We start from the raw sequence: 21,470 nt of genomic DNA on the forward strand, positions 1-21,470 counted from the left end.
AAATGTACACTGCAGATTGCGAAACGCAATTAAGATAATTGGCCAAGGTAGGTAGAATAACATATCGGTCTGAACCATGCACCTACTCCAGGTTTGAAATACCAATCAATAGGCCTATGCATTCGACAGCTATAAAGACTGGGTCAGTGTGACATTCATCACAGCTTCATCTAATCTCGTCATATAAAAAAACACGAAATAAAATTGTGGTGCGCATTGCATATCAGGTGCAAGTTTATAGTTGGCGCTACAACGCGAAACCCGGGTACCAATTACCGCCACTCCAGCCACTTAAGCAAACACAATGCAGTTAATAATATAGAACACCGTCTCATTACTCAAATTCGCCCTGCAGTCGCCCTTGTTTCACAGAGCGCCTTTTTCTTGCAATGCACGTTCCGATTCCCATCGTAAAATTTTAAGGGGGGAGGGGTATACGGCGAAACCGCTGTAACTGGCTCTTTGGCACAACACCGAGAAACACGGGATTTTAATTTATGGGAACAGATGGTGTTGTATTTTTGGCGAAAATAAATCAGTTTCATAACAGTGAATTAAACCGCGATTTTGCGGACGTTAGGAATTTAACCCAAAATGCAATGAATGCAAAGCAGTCCCATCTGATGTCCGTTTATGCATTTAAACATTACGCGTCTGGGGTCAACGCAAGCAGAACACAGCTTAGGCGAGGGTAGGTTATATTGAGATACGCTTACACCTCAAAAGCCGCCTACGTTTTAAGTAAATGCCAATGCATGTGAAACTCTAGTACACTCCTATCAAACAAAATTGAAGCGATGTAAATTGTAGTCGAGGAGACGTGGTGGATTTCAAAGATTAATCATGCATTTAAATTTGTCGGGTCACCTTTGGAAGTTGTTTTCATGCACAATTTCCGATGCGATTGATACAAATTCTGCACATTCAAATGGCTAATAGAAGTGCATTAAATGATAAATCCAAGCGAGTACCATTTATCACAGTATTGCATCCGCAGTCATGTCTTTAATTTTCATTTGGACAACCGTACTCAGCCACATATCGAAACTTACAAAGTTTATTCAGGCGTGGACTGCAAATACTGTAAAAGCAAATTATGACACAGGCTACTGAAACAAAAAAACAAAATTACCCTGACAGGAATTACCACGTACTCTTGCAGTCGATGCAAATCAAAGCCATTATCCACCACTTTCTTATCTATTCAAGTCATGAAAGAGAAATCATCGATATTTACAAAACGTCTGGAGTAATTTAAACTGCGCACAGCCAACATTGCTGTGGATGTGCGTAATACAAATGCAGTCATGCATTCATATCAACAGGGTTCTGCTGTGATATAAAATGTTCGTTTCACCTGCACCGTTGAGTTGCTTCACCAACAAGTTGCTACCACAACAGCAGAGGGTAAAACCCAAAATATAGTATGTATATGCACACATATACCACATCTTGTTTTATATCCGTATTGTGAGTACGTTTCCGGCTAATGCTGCAGACATTTGGTGGCAAATGCAAAACAGAAAAAACATTAGCTCTTGGTGCTGAATTTCATTATCAATTAAATGATCACCAACTTTGAAATAATGCACTTCAGACACTACAATGTCCTTTCGTTAATCAAATTTTATGGATACAAATGTGTTTGTGCCAATTGGAGTGTTTCAATACGTGAAAAACTTGAGGCTTTTTTACATTTCCAGTCACATGGTTTGCAAGATGACATTCACATGGTTCATTTGAATGTTGTCAAACCAAACTTAAACAGTCGTTAAAACTGGACATGTCCCAATTACCCACCCAACAGTGTATAAAAACAACACAATTATTCTGTCGAATAAGCGTTTTTGCAAATAAAGTTCGTTTTTTATCATTGAGAAAGCCAAATTCAAACGCAATCCATGTAATGACAGTAATTTATGGACATCAAATTTGCAAAATGTTTCAAATTATAGTTTTTTTTAATATCATAACCCAAGCAAAAAAATCATTGACACTGCTTTATTCAAAATATGCATATGTTTACTCTACAGAAAACACATTCCCTGTACATTGATTCCTGCCTTTACAAATGGGATTCAGATATCGTATAGGCACCAATTGTTTTTATTCTGATAGTTCTGGTAGCTGCTTGACATTGTATCCTTTTCACATGCAACATCGAATCATAAGCCACTTCATGTGAGACTTATGCCTCGGAAATTAGCCTACATTCTATCAATGTGTGTAATCCAGTTCCTATGAGCACACCTGGTAAAACAGAAAACCGAAACAGTAAAAAAAACTGTTGAACCACTATGGTCCAAAAGGAGACAGCCACAGCTCTGGCAGGAGCCAGGCTTAACGTGAAGCTTTCATTTCACAAGCCCAAACTTCTTGGCTTCCGTTTCATAAATGAGCAACCTCCACATCTTCACCACAAACACCTCTGCCTCATCATCCAGCACCTGCATGGGACAAGATGAAAAAGACACGTAGAAATTAGGATGAATGTACAAACAAAGCCATCATGGGCATTCACAAGAAGTGATTTAGCTATTTAAAACTCCATAATTTCCCTGGGCAAAACATCCACCTAATTCCCCTCTCTACCTTGAGATGTCTAAAATTTTCACAGTTCACCCCCCCCTGCCCACAAACCTCCTTTCATGTGGAAACACCAACCTTGATCTAAAGGAGACGTGTCATATCTGGCACATGTTATCTGCCAATATAAGTTACAAGAGGATAAACCCCTCTTCAACGTCTTGCAAAACAAGAACATTCCTAAATATATACAGCAGTCAAGTTGTCAGTGTGATGCTCATGTGCTTGAGGCTACGAGAGTGACCCTACTAGAGTCCCCACTAAAGCATTGATATTTATTGCACTTTCTGCAAAAATAAAACACATCTTTCTTGAGTGATTACATTTCCTTACAAAAAACATTCTGTTGCACTAATCAGTGCAATGCCATTCGGCTATTGCTTATTGCCGGAAGCACCATTTAATTTCTAGATTTTCACATGACCAATAAAAACCTGCAGTATATATTTTACCCTTGGATTCATCTGCAAAGTTCAGCACTGCAAGACATTTAATTAATGTGCCCTTTATGACCTTGCCGTTTAAAATTATCCAGTGTAATCTAAAATGCCTGACCAAAATAGCACATGCTAACCCCCAAATGCATTCAGCAAGTACACGCAGTTCACCGCAAAACACTTCTCTCATAAATCATCCAACTGCTTGTCAACAATTACCTGCGCTATGTGCCTGAATTCAGACGTGTTACAGAATCACAAATTGTAAAAAATGAAACCTGAACTCACCATTGACACATCGTCGAGGATGCTCTGTGGGGCACTGTGGGCCAAAATCTGCAACGGAACGAAATATCAACACCCAAGTCAGAAATGCAATACCAGACGATCAGTTACATTTGACAGCAACAGCGAAATTGTAAATAACGGCCGTGTATACAATGGTGAACATAAATCATGATGAGCAGAGAATGCTAACATTTATCAACCTATCCAGGGCAGTGTATTACCTTAGTACATATGAACTCAACCAACGTTGGTTCCTCCTCTCCAATGTACTCAATGATTTTCTTGTTGATCCAAGGCTTCACTCGCCGCTCCATAAGAGTCTGCAATGAAAAAAACTTCATCAACAGCGTCTGAAAACAAAATTATCCCTAGTCCGCAAACACTACTACACAATATAAAGCGAAAATACTTTGAATATTGTCGTGTAAACCTGGCCCAGGGTTATGCTCATTTGGTAGGCTTAGTTTCATCTCGCCCCAGCAAGGAGGGATACATTTAACCAATGTGAATTGCTCTCTAAATCTGGGAATCTGCCAATGTCTGCCACCATATGAACACATTAATATAACTTAACAGTACACTTCATATTTTTACATTCATTGAGCACATTACCATCATGAAGTCAAAGCTAAGTTACAAATGGAAATAATTCCAATGGACTTCACCGCATTGATTACATAACTACCCAAATGCAGACAGATGAAGCATTTGCAAAGATGTGACTGACCAAATCACCCGGAATATCCCCAACCTCATAATACATCGGGCAACTAAGCAGGCTTGAGCTTGCATTGTAATTGGATGGCAACCACCACGCATAAAACTGGGTGGTGCAAGCTGCTGCAGGGGCTGCTGTCAGTAGGAGGCAGTGCAGAAAAATCCACTGTTGTATTGTACTTATACCTTCACCAATCTGCACTGACCATAATTGCAAAGTATGGTTAAACATCCCCCATGGACCTGCGGTGTGTGGAGGAAACCCTTATCCCTGAATTTTATATATTCTAAGTTTTGGCCATTAATGTAAAGTTTATTTGACATACAGTCCTCTGATGTTGAGTACGCCATGTAAATATTGGATTGAGTGACCATCGGTTGACAAAAGATGCACGCATGCACATGTAGGTCGATGCGCATTGCACGCTCACCGAATCAACCATGGTCCAGTCAAGGGTGTAGGCGAAGAGCTCAGGCTTGGCGGTGGGGATCTTCTCGATGAGGCTCTTGATGTGCTTGCGCTTCTCTTCGCTCGACGCCACATTCTTGTTGCTCGGCAGATCCGTGGAGACGCTCGCTCGCTCCTCCTCCGAGAAGTCCAGGGGCACGAGCTTGCGCCGCTTGGGCGCCTCCTCGTTGTCGTCGTCGTCTTCGTTGGAGAAGATGTTATCCTGGGAGAGCGCATTTTGTGTTACGAGCAATGGATGGCTCCTGCAGTGTCACTCAAAGACCTTTTCTAGGATTTAAAAGCAGAAAGGCAAAAACCCTCAAACCAGAACAACGCATAATGCATCTGATCTCATCAGATCTCAGAAGCTAAGGAGGGTTCAGCCTGGACAGTACTTAGGTGACCACCATATATAAACAGGTGTTGTCAGGTAAACAGTAGCAGAGGGAAGTACAGAAAAATCTGTTGCTATACTGTACTTATGCTCCCACCTTCACCAAGCTGCACTGGCCAGCATTATCAAATAGCACCCATGACACACAACACAAAGCAAGGCCCCAATCCAGCAGCAGTGGATCGACAAAAGGGCTGCATAAGTACAAGATAAAAATCAGCCCCGTGTAATGCGACCGGTGCATTAGTGAAATTGCACTGCACTCTCGTCATATACAAATTTGAGTGTAGCTTTGTCATTAACACAATGGGTGCGGGCAGCATACAATGGCCTGTATGAACATTTTTTTTTTATGTAAAAAGCAACTGTAACCACCAAATCACTGGTGGAGGAATAGGAGTTCATGGTTTGGCAGAAAGTTTGGCCACCAAGAAATTACCTTAAGCTTCTTCCGCTTCACGTTCCCAGATCCCAGTGACATTGGGCTGTTGTTTGAGCCGGCTGTGGGTGAATTAAAAAGGCAATGTTGAAAAAAAAAGAGCACAACACACAAAACGAACACAGTAAATCACACACTTCCATTATGGTGATTGATGAACTTCATCGATATGCGTAATAAATCAAACATGTGTTGCTGCGTGGCAATTCATTCGTTGCGCCTTTACTTTGAAAAGATGAAAACATTATGGAAATAAACAATTTTTTTAAAAGGTATGCATTCAATATTGAGTAATTTTATTTTTCACATATAATAGCTGCCAAGGCTATGTGAAACCTGATGTGAGAGAGAAGAGGTGCCTGGCAAAGAATATGACAGTGAAGATATGAATGATGTGCAAGGTGACGATGTAATGCAGTACTGTTGAGATGATGTTAGTATATCACCGAGCTATTATCATATGCATTAGACAAGACATGACTACAACATTTCCATTGCGTGACAGCACAGCAAGTAAGTTACTAGCACCTTTATGCAGACTTCAGAATATTTTTACAATGAAACAAATTGTGGTTCCTACCAAATCAAAACTACTTATTGTCCAAGTGTGTATTTTTTATGCAGCAATTACTGACTCAATCGAAAGATCACGAGTTCAATTCTAGTTATAAGATCACTAAACCATAATGCCTTGAGGGTCCATAAGTTCTATACACTTTGTCCTCAATAGAAAGGGGACGTCATATGAATGTACAATTTACATCATAAGCTCAGTTAGGTGAGCACCAGACCTTGCCTCATGAGAGCATGGACAGGAAATGCAAAGATTCAATTAAATGTCACTATTCGGGATCATTTGATTCAAGAATCTATTCTTTGTGCCGTCGGTCTCCTATGGCTCGTCTAATTCATTTGTAGTCTAGTCTGTACTGCGGATCACCATCTCATATCTCTTTAGTCTTGTCTTATTGGTTCTGATCAACAGCAAAAGGGAAAGCATTTGCATACAATATTCACGAAATTCAAACTGATTATATTCCATGTCACATTTTGTGCATATAATCTGAATTCACAGTATCAAATGAAACATTCCACATATCGTTTGCACACGAGACTTTGAATCACTATATTAATAATGGGCAATTCCACAAATTAGGCAACTTTGGTCAAAACTTCAAAATCATTCTTAATAAAAGATATTTGGTGTCACTTTGAAAGTAACCAAATCTCTTGTTTTCGAAAATATGGCTTATATATGCAAGGTGACATGAACTAAGATTAATTCGGTATCAATTCCATAGCATGGATGAAAAATCCAGTATGTCAGAATACATCTGACACCATGGTATTAAATAAGCATTTCTATTTTAATGAGAAAGGTAGATAAATTAGTTCTACCTCAATTAAAGTCCGAATTGGTTGACACACTAGACCCAATGGTTGACACAAGACCCAAGTAGAAGAAATACATTTAATAATTGTACAAACATGTTTAAAGTGTTTGAAATTTCTGTCTTAAGTCATAGAACTGCACTAGTTAACTCGATTATCAGTGGGTGGATTAACCATGTTTGTGATAAAGCGAATAATAATATTTTTACCCGTACTGGTTTAATTATTCGCTGCTCTTCACTCATCCAGGCAGTGACTCAGTGTAATTTTAACCGCACATACATGGGCAAGTGATTACTTTAAGAAGCGGTAAAATAGATGAAAACATTCTACATCTTTACCCCCATACTAGTTAAGAGATACACAAAAACTTTTTTAAAACATAATTTATATGTTTTGCATTATAACATAATTTACATGTTTTGCATTATTCATGTTTTTATTTATCCAAGCCATCCCTCTCCCCCATTACCCTAGACAATCAAGAATTGACTGTTATTAAAAGTAAAACGTTTGGATGTGCATATTTTTCAGTAATGTTTTCCAATATGCGTTTAGTCTAAGTATTTTCTTCAATTTATAACAATGTCTTGACTGCACAATAACGTCACATGGCGCATGACGTGCCATTGTAAGATTACATCACACCTAATGATGTCACCTAGAGGCCATTATTGTAAAGTTTTGGTCAACATTACGATGAATTTGGCCAGTTTCCAAATGCGTAAATCCCAAATTGCAACACAACTTCACATTTTGACATTAAACTGGATCATCTCTACCAGAGTATGTATGTACGTAGAACTTTTTGTCGCACCGTTCGTAGCCAACCGTGCTAATCGGACGCGCGGGGAAGGACAACAAACTAAAGGCAAAAAGCAGTTCTAAACAAGATAATGTTTACAGTAGCGTCCTAATATCGGAAGAGCGTTCCAGAAGGTCGCTGAAGCGCATCTGACAGCGCGCTCCATTTCACTTACTCAATTTGAGGCTCAGCTTGGGCTTCTTGTCCTTCTCATCGGGCTGGCTGCGCGTGGGCGAGTTCTCGTGCGGGATGATGATTCCGCGCGGCGACTCTTCCTGCGGCGACGCAGGCGATGGGTGGCTGCTCGCCGACGACTCCGACGGCTCCGCTACCGCTGCCGCCTGTGCCCCGATTGGACGCAGCTTCTCCACGAAGCGAGGAGGCTTCCTGTCTGCGTCGCTGTCCGTGTCTCGCGTAGCTGGCTCCCGGCGGGAACCACCGCCGCTCTCCTCGTCCGCACGATCGTCATCTTCGTCGTCATCATTGTCGGCGGCAGCTACGTCTTCGTCGTCGCTCGAGTCCTTGGCCGGGCGGCCGCGCTCGTCGGAGTCCAGGAGCTGTTTCCTGTCGCCTCTCTCTCCGCGCTCGCCTCGCTCGCTACGCTCAACACGGTCGCCTCGCTCAACACGCTCCTCCTCGTGGTCAGACTCCTCCTTGATGGGCGGCTTGTTTTCCTTCTCTGCTTCCTTCTCCATTTGCTGTAAGGAGTGGGCATATGCTTTAGTTTTCAAAATTTATTTATTTTCCAGTGCCAAGTAAATTTGCCCCCACCCCCCGCCCCCAAAACATTTTTATTTTCTTGGGTTAAATTTGCCTGGTTTCTAATAATATTTAGTCTCAAGAATTGAGTCACCCAATTAATATTATAGTGAGGGTAATTATTGTTAGTAATGGCCGTGAAGGCTGGTGCATTTGTATTTCTTTAGCAGCATGAGTGGCCAAAAGTTATGTGACAGAAAATGTATGAGCAGTGACCTTTCAACAGAACGTTGTGCACACACAGCAATGTCGATAGGCGGAATTGAGCACAGCATAGGTGCGGTATGAGACGCACCCGTTTGATCTCTCCATCGGGATCCGGGTGTCCCTCCTCCACAAGTCTCTTGCGTATCTCCTCCAGCTCCTCTCGCTCGCGCTTGCGGTCACGGTCATCCGACTCCACCTCCTTCACGCGATCCCACTGCCTCTTCTGCAGAGCACTGCCCCTAACACAGCGTTGAAACCCATGTTGTGCTTCTATTTAATTCACCGACATAAGAGCTGACGTCATGAAATTTCAATTATTTAGCCAGAAAAGCCTGTCTCAAGATTCTTTGAAGATTCTCAAATGGGTTATTTGCCCAATTCCATTCACTGGTATATAGTAAGTGGGAGGAAGCTGGACAACCCAGAGAAAGCCTATGCATACGAGGGTAAAACCCAAAGCTCCACACAAATAGATTGAAGAATCAATTGCTGCACAGTAATTTCCTGACCACCTGAGAGTCCAAGCCAACAAGACCTGGTATTTCCTGGGAATCTCCCATCCAAGTACTAGCCAGTCTCAAAACTGTTTAACTTACGTAATATGCCCAGATTTGGAACATTCATGGTGATTTGCTCATCAGTATTATAATGTTTTAATGTCAGCCAAGTGTTGTCTTACTTGTAGTACTTGGGATCATCTCGGTCATCATCGTAATCTTCCAAAAACTCCTTCAAGCGTTTAGCTTCCTTTGCCTGTGAATACAATCAACGCGTGAGTTGCGAAGCAACGCCCTGTGAGCAGAGCTGTCCTAAGGGTATAGGCAAAGAGGGGCGACCACCTCTTTGGACGGCCCTGGCCTATGAGTGTGATGAAAAGTGCAAACATGCGTTCACCATTTCTCGCCGCCTCTCTGCCTCGCGCTCCATCTCCTTTTCATAGTCCCGAGCTTTCTTCTTCTCGCGGGCCTCCCAGTTCTTAAGGCGCTGTAAAAAAATCGTGTTATTTAGATAAAATGTATACAAGACGTGGTTACGTAACGGCTGCCGTACTGGTCAGTAAAACACACCGCTGCTCTCTCGGCTTTCGCCAAAACCCACCTCTTGATAGGCGGCCTCTTTCTCACGAAGACGACGCTCCAGTTTCCGCCTTTCGTGCAACTCCTCTTCGTCCTCTTCCTTGTCACGCGGCTCGCGCGTCTCGCGCGTCTCACGTGGTTCACGTGTTTCACGTGGCTCACGGGTGTCGCGCCTCTTCTCCCGATCCCTGCTATCTCTACTGAGAGACACGGAACACGCCCACACACCGTCAGCAGTGCGACAGGAGGGCAGCTGGTGCGTGTGCTGCACCGACAACTGCACCGACACCGATCAATCCACGTGGCGGTGTTGCCTTACTTGGAAGTGCTGCGCCGCTCTCGCTCCCTCTCCCGCTCGCGTTGCTCCCTCTCCCGCTCCTTCTCCCGCTCCCGCTCCCTCTCGCGCTCCCGTTCCCGCTCCCTCTCGCGCTCGCGTTCCTTCTCCCGCTCGCGCTCGCGTTCCTTCTCCCGCTCCTTCTCGCGGTCCCGGTCCCGGTCACGCCGGTCACGGTCCCGGTGAGCGTCCTTGTCCCGGTGCGAGTCCTTGTCACGATCGCGCTCCTTTTCGCGCTCTTCCCGACGCTCCTTGTCCCTGTCCCGCTCTTTGTCCTTGTCTACACGATCGCGCTCTCGGTCCTTGTCCTTGTCCTTGTCTTTATCCCTCTCCCTGTTTCTCTCCCGGTCTTTATCTTTCTCTCGCTCGCGTTCTTTTTCCCTGTCACGGTCGCGCTCTTGCTCTTGCTGCCTCTCGCGCTCTTCCTCGAGTTTCTGCGCAAGAGAAAATGCCAAAAGAGTTAACACCTTTGTCAATTTACAACTGTGTCAAAATAGCACAATAATCTAACTTACTAATTGATCATTTCCATTTAAAAACGTCACTTTTAAACTTTTATAATTACCGTTAACATTTTACGTAAAAGCTTTACAAAACATGTATTTTCTTTGTTTTACATCAATGTGGAGTTAAATTATTTCCTAAAAATATAAACAATCCTACACGTAAGCTTAAGTACAGCCCACCCGTATGCAAATGATGAATGTTGGAATGCATGTACAACGGTGCGCAGTGTGCCCCCACTTAAAGTGCACTGCAGGGGGATACCCCCCGCGCGATGCAACTAGCGGAGCATGTACACTTGCACAATGGCAGTCCCTACGGTTGCCTGCATGAGGATTCACTCAGAGGAGGCGGGACAGGGCGCCGCTTCACGGTGCACCCAGGTGCGGAGGCCCAACCTGCGACATTCAATGTATCGTACAGTACACACAGACTACCTAGCAATCACCAAGATAATAAGATCTCGTCACTTCAAGCACATCAGGGGGGCAAAGGGCAAATGGGTTAAAGTTACTGCTTGTAGCTTTTTTTTTTTTCAAAAATGGTTAGTTTCCATCTCAATGCAAGCATAAAAAGCAGACAAAAGTTGCCATCAGGAGTTCCCACTGGCCATCCTGTAGGGGTAAGAAGGGTTAAACATTGCAACACACCGCTCTGCGGAAACCCCGTGCACACTCGGCGCATGAAGTCACCAGCAACAGACCAAAATCAAAAGCACTCACCGGCTGGGTCTTCATTGCAGACATTTTCTGGTGCCAAAAGGTGTGAAAGTGCAAGATGCAAGTGTAGCAAACTTGATGGTAGTGAAAACAGTTTGGGAATGCGATTTTTTTTTACGTGTGTTGTACGTGATTTCCTATTCAGACTACTCAATGGTAATCTGCCAAGTCTTGTTGAGAGCTTTCACACATAAGTACCAGTTATAACCCACGTGAATATATTATACAAGCTATAATGAATGTTAGAAAAGTAAATGTCATGCAATAAGCATAACTGCCATGTTAATTCCTTTTTATTTAATATTGAAAAACGATGCAATTAGCTGCAGGACTATATTTTTTTATTTTTAAGCTCCAGATATTATAATCATAACCAGTTTGAGATGTGTACCTGCTGCGGCAAGGATATTACACCTGGGTGATTTTGAAGCAGTTTGTTAAAGCTATCACCTCCTCAATGACATAGCAACCTACTAGAAAAATAATGTCATAAGAGACCTTTAACTGTAGTAAGTGATGATCGGAGAAAATTGGATTTCTGAAAAAGAATCTAAATGAAGTGACGATTTATGATGTGTATATTTGAAACTACTTTGATATGTAAAATCAAGTATATGTGGATGCAATTGGCCTGTAAGGTGTGAATGTGGTGGGTAAGCAGAGTGATGTGACGCAACACATACCTTAAAGGCATCTTCAGGTCACCGGGAAAGAGACTTTGAAATGGACACCCCCTGCCCCCAACCTTTAAGTCTGTCCATACCTGTCCCAGTACTTTTCACTGTCAGTAACATGCAAAGACTTGCAGAGGCTGCACCTGTAAGGCAATACTGTGCTTACCAGAATCTGCATTACACAACACCATCAATTGCAGCAACTGATGCTGCAGTAGGTTTTTTTTTTCCATCTTCAACGTGTTTCTTCCCAGCGGCCTTGTGGACTGAAAGCTTAATCGCTAAAACCAAGGCAACACAACACAAACCTCTACCCTTCTGGGTCAGCCTGTCTCCGCTTCAGGGGGTGTCCATTCTCATTCAAGAAAGAGAAGCCGGTACTTACATTCTGGCAGGCAACAGCACGATTCGACAAGTAGAAAAGCTTGTCCTTGCTTTATGTCACACCCACTGTTCTCTATTGTAATGATGGGGTCAATGAACAGATCAGCTATTAAAAGACATTCAGCCTCATTTGTACTCAAGCAGATTAGACTAAACACTTTCCACTGCACAACAAACTTTTGGATTTAGCTGCATTGTTTGGCCAAATGAGACTACTTCAGTGACTTGTGTGGATGTCATGCGTGTGCACTGCGTAATTGCTAACATATAGAGTTCATGTAGTGCTAACAAGTTTGGCGATGTCAAACTGCAAGCATGCAGGCCAAGTGACGTAAGATGACACAAATCTTTGATTTTCAAGTGAGAGGTAGGACTCTAGTTTTCACCCAATTCATATTTTGTTATGTAAAGAAGTACAATGATTTAGGACCTGATCCTTTTAATATGGTCCATACCAATGAACTAAATATCCCAAAAGCATCGGTTAAATATTCTCGTTTAAATGCTACTGTGAAATTGTTTGTGCAAATGTTGTGGAACTACCTTGTGCGTGTCGCGGAATTTGCTGATCTCGCGGGAAATGAGGTCTTTTTTCTCTTCTTCTATCTCCATTTTGTTGAGGTCCTCCTGAAATGATAAACCAGGAAGAAAAGACAGGTAATCCTATTTAATCATCTGAAATCAATATGTGAATAAACACTGGCCAACTAAATCACAGTTTCCATCTATTTTGATAACCTGTTGTATGACTCTCATTGTACACTACATGTTTCAATATTTCTGTATAACATGCATATGCATTAAGTTCCTAAAATTAATATCAACCAGCTCACAACACAAATACAGAAAGGTCAGTAAATAGCTCTAAAAGAATGTTTCTAATGTAAAATGTGGATGGTTTTCTGTTTCCATTGCATTGTTCCAACGGGTTTAAAAGGCAGACCAAATCTGTGCTTCATATTTATATGCACACCAATAGATGTACTTACATTTAATGGTCTTATAGCACTGACAAACATCATATCCTCCTATTCATTTACCACTTCATTTATTTCTTGTGTGCGTTGATGTTTTGCCCAAAGAGTAGTGTCACATTTAGTTTTCGGTTAAGTATCTTCAATCAATTTGCACAAGAAGCTGTACAGATCACTCAATGCTACCCAAGTTTTGCGTATTGTTACATGGCAACCGTGATATTTACCGATAAATCATCCTTTTTGTCCCTGCGCCGCCGCTTGGGTGCCTCCGTGGTAGCTTTGAGATCATTGGAGAAGTCGACGAGCAGCTGGTCTAGGGCCTCCTTCGCCGTCTGGTCCAGCTTCTGTGTAACCTCATCCAGCTCCTCTCCATCCTCCTCAATTTTTGCCTCCTGCTAATGAGGCAGGATCACAGTAAAATGAGACAGTGCTACAGAACTGCATGACAATACAAATGATAAAGCTTTTCAAACTTCAATGAATATTAATAAACCATCTCAATTCCATCAGGATTGCTGACCTCATAACCTAGTCTCAGCACGTTATTTTAACTATTGTAATTACTTGCTCACCACTTCATTTCAAATCCAAACCGAAAAAAAACTATATTTCTAAAATACAAACAGGGGCAAGACTTAATAAAGACAATGTATCATCCTGGCCCGACACATAATTGTAATTCCTCATTGATGTTTATTACTCAATTGTTGCATGCAAATTTGTGTGGAAAACAAGTGAATAAATTGTAAAAGTCACTTATTCTATTATCAACTACGGCCAAAAAGGCTAAACCAACATTTTGAAATAAACACATTCCTTCCTAAATGCTTGCCATTATACACATTATTATTGTGAGCATTATAGAAGTCCGCACATGCACACCCATTCACCTACCCCGTTGGTACCCATCTTCTTAGCCTTCCACTCCTCGAGCTGTGCCTTGGTCTTGGCATCCACTTTCACCAGCAGCTTCTTGTCTCCCAGCTGAAAGTCGTGTAACAAGCGTATGGCACGCAAGGAAGACGCCGGCTCACTGTACTCACAAAAGCCAAATGCTGCAATGCACAAGACAAACATGCATGCTCAAGTGTGAATTTCATGACAAGGATGTTTATGGGCATTCAATATTTTTCTTAAAATATAAACAATGTTTCACCGATTTGTAGTGCAATGAAATCTTGCAATGATTATCTTACCCTGTTGTTTTCCTGAGGCACCTTGTACCCTTTTCCAGGTCACAACAGTCCCACATTTCTGCAAGAGAGAGAGTCATTTGGCAGGTGAGTGCACAGACTACCACACCACTGTTAGGTAGTTTCGTCTTCGTTAACCACTTATCAGGCATGACCTTATCACACAAAAGTACGAAACTATAAGTTGCATTTCTAACAAAAGATCCTGGTTAAAAGTGTACAAAGCAAAAATATTTAGCGAGGGAAAAATTATTTGATCCCCTGCTGATTTTGTACGTTTGCCCACTGACAAAGAAATGATCAGTCTATCATTTTAATGGTAGGTTTATTTGAACAGTGAGAGACAGAATAACAACAACAAAATCCAGAAAAACGCATGTCAAAAATGTTATAAATTGATTTGCATTTAAATGATGGAAATAAGTATTTGACCCCTCTGCAAAACATGACTTAGTACTTGGTGGCAAAACCCTTGTTGGCAATCACAGAGGTCAGACGTTTCTTGTAGTTGGCCACCAGGTTTGCACACATCTCAGGAGGGATTTTGTCCCACTCCTCTTTGCAGATCTTCTCCAAGTCATTAAGGTTTCGAGGCTGACGTTTGGCAATTCGAACCTTCAGCTCCCTCCACAGATTTTCTATGGGATTAAGGTCTGGAGACTGGCTAGGCCACTCCAGGACCGTAATGTGCTTCTTCTCGAGCCACTCCTTTGTTGCCTTGGCCGTGTGTTTTGGGTCATTGTCATGCTGGAATACCCATCCACGACCCATTTTCAATGCCCTGGCTTGGGGAAGGAGGTTCTCACCCAAGAATTGACGGTACATGGCCCCGTCCATCGTCCCTTTGATGCGGTGAAGTTGTCCTGTCCCCTTAGCAGAAAAACACCCCCAAAGCATAATGTTTCCACCTCCATGTTTGACGGTGGGTATGGTGTTCTTGGGGTCATAAGCAGCATTCCTCCTCCAAACATGGCGAGTTGAGTTGATGCCTAAGAGCTCCATTTTGGTCTCATCTGACCACAACACTTTCACCCAGTTGTCCTCTGAATCATTCAGATGTTCATTGGAAAACTTCAGACGGGCATGTATATGTGCTTTCTTGAGCAGGGGGACCTTGTGGGCACTGCAGGATTTCAGTCCTTCACGGCATAGTGTGTTACCAATATATTTCTTGGTGACTATGGTCCCAACTGCCTTGAGATCATTGACAAGATCTTCCCGTGTAGTTCTGGGATGATTCCTCACCGTTATCATGATCATTGCAACTCCACGAGGTGAGATCTTGCATGGAGCCCCAGGCCGAGGGAGATTGACAGTTCTTTTGTGTTTCTTCCATTTGCGAATAATCGTACCAACTGTTGTCACCTTCTCACCAAGCTGCTTGGCAATGGTCTTGTAGCCCATTCCAGCCTTGTGTAGGTCTACAATCTTGTCCCTGACATCCTTGGAGAGCTCTTTGGTCTTGACCATGGTGGAGAGTTTGGAATCTGATTGATTGCTTCTGTGGACAGGTGTCTTTTATACAGGTGACAAGCTGAGATTAGGAGCCTCCCTTTAAGAGTGTGCTCCTAATCTCAGCTCGTTACATGTATAAAAGACACCTGGGAGCCAGAAATCTTTCTGATTGAGAGGGGGTCAAATACTTATTTCCCTCATTAAAATGCAAATCACTTTATAACATTTGACATGCGTTTTTCTGGATTTTTTGTTGTTATTTTGTCTCTCACTGTTCAAATTATAGACTGATAATGTCTTTGTCAGTGGGCAAATGCACATAATCAGCAGGGGATTCAATATTTTTTTCCCCTCACTGTATATTCCTTCCTTGGTTCAAACTTCATATTACAATGTATTCCTGAGCAGTCAGCTGGTCTAATCAGAAAATAATACAGTTGCCTATAAGCACTTGAGCATCTAGGGTTTGCATGCAGTGCATGAAGTCTTATTCAATAACAGGAATTGCACAATTTAATCAGACATTTTTAAATACAGTATCATATTCATGCCCCTATTCATTACAATAACATTTGAGTTTATAACCCTATCAGTTCACTCCTGGATGAAGGACCACGTTGTGTCAGCTATGGTTGCCACTTTGGGCAAAAAGGTTAGTAAAAGGAAAACAATATTTGCACGTGTATTGAAATAAAAAACGCGAAAGTTAACAATTTTAGTTCATACCGCGAGCATCTGCCGAATGAGCACGTCGGACGCCTTGTCCGTGATGTTGCCCACGAAGACAGTGGTGGTGGGACCGTTGTATTCTTCTGCGGGGCGTTCACGCACTCGAGCCATCAGCGGCTTGACAGGTAACGCTGGTATGTTGGGTGTAGGCAGCAGCACCTGCACGCACACACGGTGGCGAGATGTTAAATACCTCGCTGGTATGCAGGAGGTCGTGGATTGCATCCCGACCCTGACGCCTGTTTTATATTTGGTGTTTACATGTTCTCCCCGTAGTAGCGTGGATTTTCTCCGGATCCTCCAGTTTTTCCCTCCGCATTTAGAATCAACATGCATTTCGAGTATTTGGCTGCTATAAATTTCCACATAAGCCACTTCTCGTAGCTATCATTTGTGGCCAGGTCGCTTTGAAAAAGGTCTATATAGCGCAGTGGGCCTTACCTGGTAAAATGTAGAGTTGAGTTTAATTGTCTTCAATTAAGACTCTGACACTTAAGATATGCAAAGATTTGAAAATACATGCTGAAATGTGAATGCTTGTTGATGAGTATGAATCGAATTGCTGTACTTACAGGGCCAGATGATGGTCCCAGTAAACCCACAGGAACTGGCAGGAGTGGTGTTCCTTCACATAACAGAAACAATGCATATTAAGCGTTTTAAGAATTATTAATTCGCTTAATTTTTATCATGTGCTTTATACAAACTAATAAAACACATCAATACACACATTTTATTTGGGTAGATCTCAACAAAATATTGATAAGAATGTATGTTATTCAATGCTTGTATCGAATACATAAACACAATAGTGTAGGTTACTGATGTTTGCACTACCAATGCTAATGCGTATAAACGATTTGCCTTTGTTGATCTAATATTATATCAATATCAAATCAGAAAAACTATACTATCCTCGAGATTTTTTTAAAACGTTTGAAAATTCCAACGTAACTTTAATCCGCAATTATGTATTACTTTGTCTAGAGACTGCAAACAGCGTGATTAAGTTATTGTGATAAACTTAACACTCCTCACACTTACGAGATTAACCGTGGATATATAGCATTAAACACTGAGCTTGCAGTGTGTAAACAAAAACCTCGTGAATGTATTATTGCTGAAAAGTCGGTGCTGTGCATGTCTCACCTGGTGGCACAGGTACTCCAGGCCTGAAAGATGTGAACTGGCCAATGCCAGGCCCAAGAGCAGGCATGCCCATAGGTGCCCGGTTTAAATGAGGTGGGTAAGGCATGGGCTGCTGTGCAGGCCAACTGTAAAACACAAGATGGATTACCGCGGCACATGTCAAGAGCAAAATAAAAGGTGAAAGCAAGCGCGTGTTTAGTTTTCGGGTTTGTTCACGCGTAAGTTCAATCAAGCGAAGATCTCTCCACACAACGGCCATTCGGCAAGAGGGCTCTCATCCAGCAGTAGACCGACCAAGGGCTGTGGATTTATTAAAGCATACACGTAGGGACATTATCGACCCATTAAGGTGCACCCCACACATTTTCTTCACACACTCGCATATGTTAACATCGTTACTGAATTAAGGTTTAAATGTTGACTCCATTAATTCCGGATTCAAATCCCCCACCCCTCACCAACTCCGCACAGGGGCCTTACCTCAGGTCGAGCAGCCGCGCTTCCAACGACTTGGGCTTATTCGCATTCTGCGCCATTGTCTTAGTAGCGACTACTATCACGAAAAGTGGTAAAATATCGCCGTTAAGATCCGCCGATCAATCCGCCGTAATCTTTTCTTCTCCGCGGAGCCCGAAGCAGGCCTCAGGAAACACGGCCTAGCGGGCCCGTGGTCCTCCCGCCACCGAAACGCCTCGCGAAAACCCGCGCGCGGTCACTTCGGCCTAAGTAGGCCCCCCTGTATATATATAAAACTGCCGTTATTACGAGCAACGTTTGCGCCCGGGCGTGGATCTACCGCCTTGATAAACGCGAACGTTCCAAGCCGACGAGATACGAAACGTTTTAAAAGCGAACGCGCGACCAACGCAACATGGAGGCGAGCGCCGTGACCTGGCTGGCGGAGCACGTGACCTACGGTGGCCGCGCGGTGGAGAGGGAGGAGACCAAAGAAAGAATTCCGCGATTCGTAAATCCGACTTTTTGAAACGTGGGTTCTCAAAAGTTGTAGGATTGTATGTGCCAACAGTTAATGTGCTTTTAAATATCTGTCACACCATTGTTAAGCCACGGTGGGTCAATGTGCTTTTAAATATCTGTCACACCATTGTTAAGCCACGGTGGGTCAATGTGCTTTTAAATATCTGTCAACCCAATGTAAAGCCACGGTGGGTCAGTGCTTTTAAATGCTTATCAACCCATACGGTTTATCCATAACAGGTTTTTTTGGGGTTAGATCGCATAAATATAAACGTGTCGTTAAACCCGCCACAGCCAATTAGTAAGAGGTTTGTCACGGAAACAGAACATGCCAATTCGTTACTGGTACAACACACCGGTGTGTGGGAGAGTAAATCCACAACATTTACAATCTGGCTTGGCTCTCCAACACCCCGGTGTGCTGTACTAGTGACGAATTGGCACGTTCTGTTCACGTGACAACCATACTCTTTGGTTCTATTCGGTAAAGTCACGTAGGTAAAAAATAAAAGAACAAAAATCACGACGTTTCGGCCACAACACAAGCGGCCTTCATCGTGATTTTTGTTATTTTATTTTTTACCTACGTGACTTTACCGAATAGAACCAAAGAGTATGGATCCTTGCAGTCACGAAAGCTTTAAATCTACGTGACAACCCTTACTAGTTGGCTGTGTCGGGTGGTGGCGGATTTTAACGACACATTTATGTATTTACGCGATCTAACCCAAAACAACCTCTATTATGGATGATATTGGTCGCGAAAGCCTACGTGTTAAACTCCCTAAAGGTGTCTTTGAGTCCTATGTGTATGTAACGGTGACGAGATTTTGCGGTAGTTGTGACTCGGACCTCGCTGGGGTGAGTGATTTTTCAAAGGTCCGTTACGCAATAGCTACTTGTGGTGTAATTATTCAAATTACAAGAAAAAACTGCTATCAGGGACACGTTTTGAAATGCAATTCTTAGTCCCATGGTGGAAAATGGAGCCTTCAACTCTCATCCACGCTATCTCTTTAGCCTCTATGCTCTGGCTTTGATCAAATTCACCAACGTGCCCGGATAGTGCTTGGATGGACGACCACCATGCATAACTCAATTGGTTACTGGACATCTGTGAAAAATAGCTTTTATAGCTAATCTCATTCCTACAGTATAAATACAGATTCTAAATTTGAGATGTTATAGGCTGCTGTACGGCTACATTGTGGACAGAAAAGGGCAGTGTTGCAAATTCCATTACGATACTGTACAGTATTTATATGCTCCTACATTTATGTACTCAACCATCGTCAACAACCAGCAAAGTCAAGATTGGATATATAACCCTCATAACATGAACAGGCCCTCATCCAGCAGAGATTGATAAAAGGGCTGTACATGAACAGGGCCATCATCAACATTGCATACTGTTTTATTCTTCAGCAAACTGCTCTAAAGGAAAGGGAATCACATTTCATCCAACGGCCAATGCATCTTCTTCCAGAAAACATTTTTGGTGGAAAAAACAATGATCTTCAATTTAATTGAGGCTCATAAGTCATATGTGGCCATCATACCCCGATGCCTCTGTGCAGTGTCTCAGCTCTTGCCAGTGCATTCCAATAGCACCTTATTTTACTGATCCACACTAAATGACTTTTGACACTTAAATTACGCAATTTTCACGTGAAAAATATCCTTCACACAATAGTAGAATTTCAAAATTTCACGGTGATGTGGCGGGGGGCGGGCGTTAGAGGCCCTCTAATCCGCAGCACACTACAATATTCCAAAAATACGTACTTAAAATTTGCAGGTTTAGGATTTTGGTCCCAGCGGATTACGGAATTTGCTGTGAACAGCGGGGATGCCGCAATTCTTAGGATTCACGTAGAACAAAGTTTTAGCAATAAGGGCTTTTCCCATGAATTGAATACAAAAAATGTGGGATTTGTTTCCAACAATCATTCAAGCTCTACTCCTAACCTATATATATACACCTATATCACTTTTCACAGGAGAAAAATAACAATTTCGAATATAAATCTTCAAATGATTGAATAGTAATTAATTAAAAAAATCAACCTTTTCGAGAAACTCACCAAAAGTTCTGCACGTTGGAATGACTGGCAAGGCGATGTGGAGGCGTCACTGCTGCACAGAGGGATGACGCAGCCTCCGGGTGCTTTTTGTTTCATCTCTTGGCGCACGCCATGTGAAGTTTCGTTAACGCGGAAATTGGATTTAGCTCATAGAAAAGTGTCCATTATTTGCCAACAGGAATTTCGTAATCCAAAAATGCATAAATCCACAGATACCTGTACTATGCTGTATTATATAAAGCACATGAAAATGGCACTGGAATTGATTGAGAAAATAACAGTTATTTAATACAATCACCATTGGAATTCAATCGGTATGGTCACATACAAATGTTCTTTTTAACCTTGTTTTTGGCAAACAAAAAATTGACTGTCTCCATCATCAACAATTAGACAAATCTGAAAGTAATTAGCCAAATCTGGCCCTATGCCTTCTCCTCCAAAGTGCAAGTTTAATGATGTGCCGTTATGAGCAGCATTCGACCTCATGTTGTTCACTGTCCGGAACAAATTTCTTTCCAGGCAGATTTCCAAAATAAATAGCAGAGCTAATGTAGCATGTGGTTTGTTACATGATAGTCAGCGAGGCCGCAGGGGTTGCGTGCATGTTGACATAGCTGCTTTCCAAGGTAGATGTTTACAAAATGAGTGCAGTTTTGGTAATTATGAATGCCAACAGATGTCTAAATAAACACAAATACGCACAGTGTGTATATCATGGCTTATAACAAATATTTCACCA

The 21,470-nt window shown here is 42.4% G+C and overlaps 1 protein-coding gene across 3 annotated transcripts; it reads right to left on the reverse strand.

Moving 5' to 3' along the window:
* Positions 1–1,039: 1,039 nt before the first annotated feature.
* RBM25 (RNA binding motif protein 25) lies at positions 1,040–18,582 on the reverse strand. Of its 3 annotated transcripts, none has more exons than XM_032955795.2 (19): positions 18,147–18,582; positions 17,667–17,791; positions 17,090–17,142; positions 16,515–16,676; positions 14,337–14,394; positions 14,035–14,195; positions 13,365–13,532; positions 12,707–12,790; positions 9,868–10,316; positions 9,571–9,748; positions 9,367–9,456; positions 9,152–9,225; positions 8,561–8,711; positions 7,682–8,204; positions 5,310–5,371; positions 4,460–4,699; positions 3,533–3,631; positions 3,312–3,359; positions 1,040–2,447 (listed from the first exon to the last, which is right to left on the reverse strand). In XM_032955795.2, the coding sequence occupies exons 1-19, from the start codon at positions 18,200–18,202 to the stop codon at positions 2,355–2,357; spliced, it is 2,874 nt and encodes a 957-aa protein (XP_032811686.1). In that variant the 5' UTR covers positions 18,203–18,582; the 3' UTR covers positions 1,040–2,354. The 3 variants fall into 3 exon arrangements, with proteins under 3 accessions (XP_032811686.1, XP_032811685.1, XP_032811684.1); XM_032955794.2 differs by having other exon boundaries at positions 9,571–9,745; positions 13,365–13,535; XM_032955793.2 differs by having other exon boundaries at positions 13,365–13,535.
* Between the last annotated feature and the right edge of the window lie 2,888 nt (positions 18,583–21,470).

Source organism: Petromyzon marinus, chromosome 17 (genome assembly GCF_048934315.1).
Source record: "Petromyzon marinus isolate PM22_M1 ecotype Great Lakes invasive population chromosome 17, UKy_Petmar_22M1.pri1.0, whole genome shotgun sequence".
Lineage (NCBI taxonomy): Eukaryota > Metazoa > Chordata > Hyperoartia > Petromyzontiformes > Petromyzontidae > Petromyzon > Petromyzon marinus.

What these genes read in the sequence shown, in the direction of transcription:
- RBM25 (XM_032955793.2), bottom strand. Translation starts at nt 18,202, where the DNA reads ATGGCGCAGAATGCGAATAAGCCCAAGTCGTTGGAAGCGCGGCTGCTC. An exon ending in TGAAGCGGAAGAAGCTTAAG is followed by an intron (nt 4,700 to 5,309) that starts GTAATTTCTTGG and finishes GCGCTCTCCCAG; the next exon opens with GATAACATCTTCTCCAACGA. An exon ending in TCCTCGACGATGTGTCAATG is followed by an intron (nt 2,448 to 3,311) that starts GTGAGTTCAGGT and finishes TGTCCCATGCAG; the next exon opens with GTGCTGGATGATGAGGCAGA.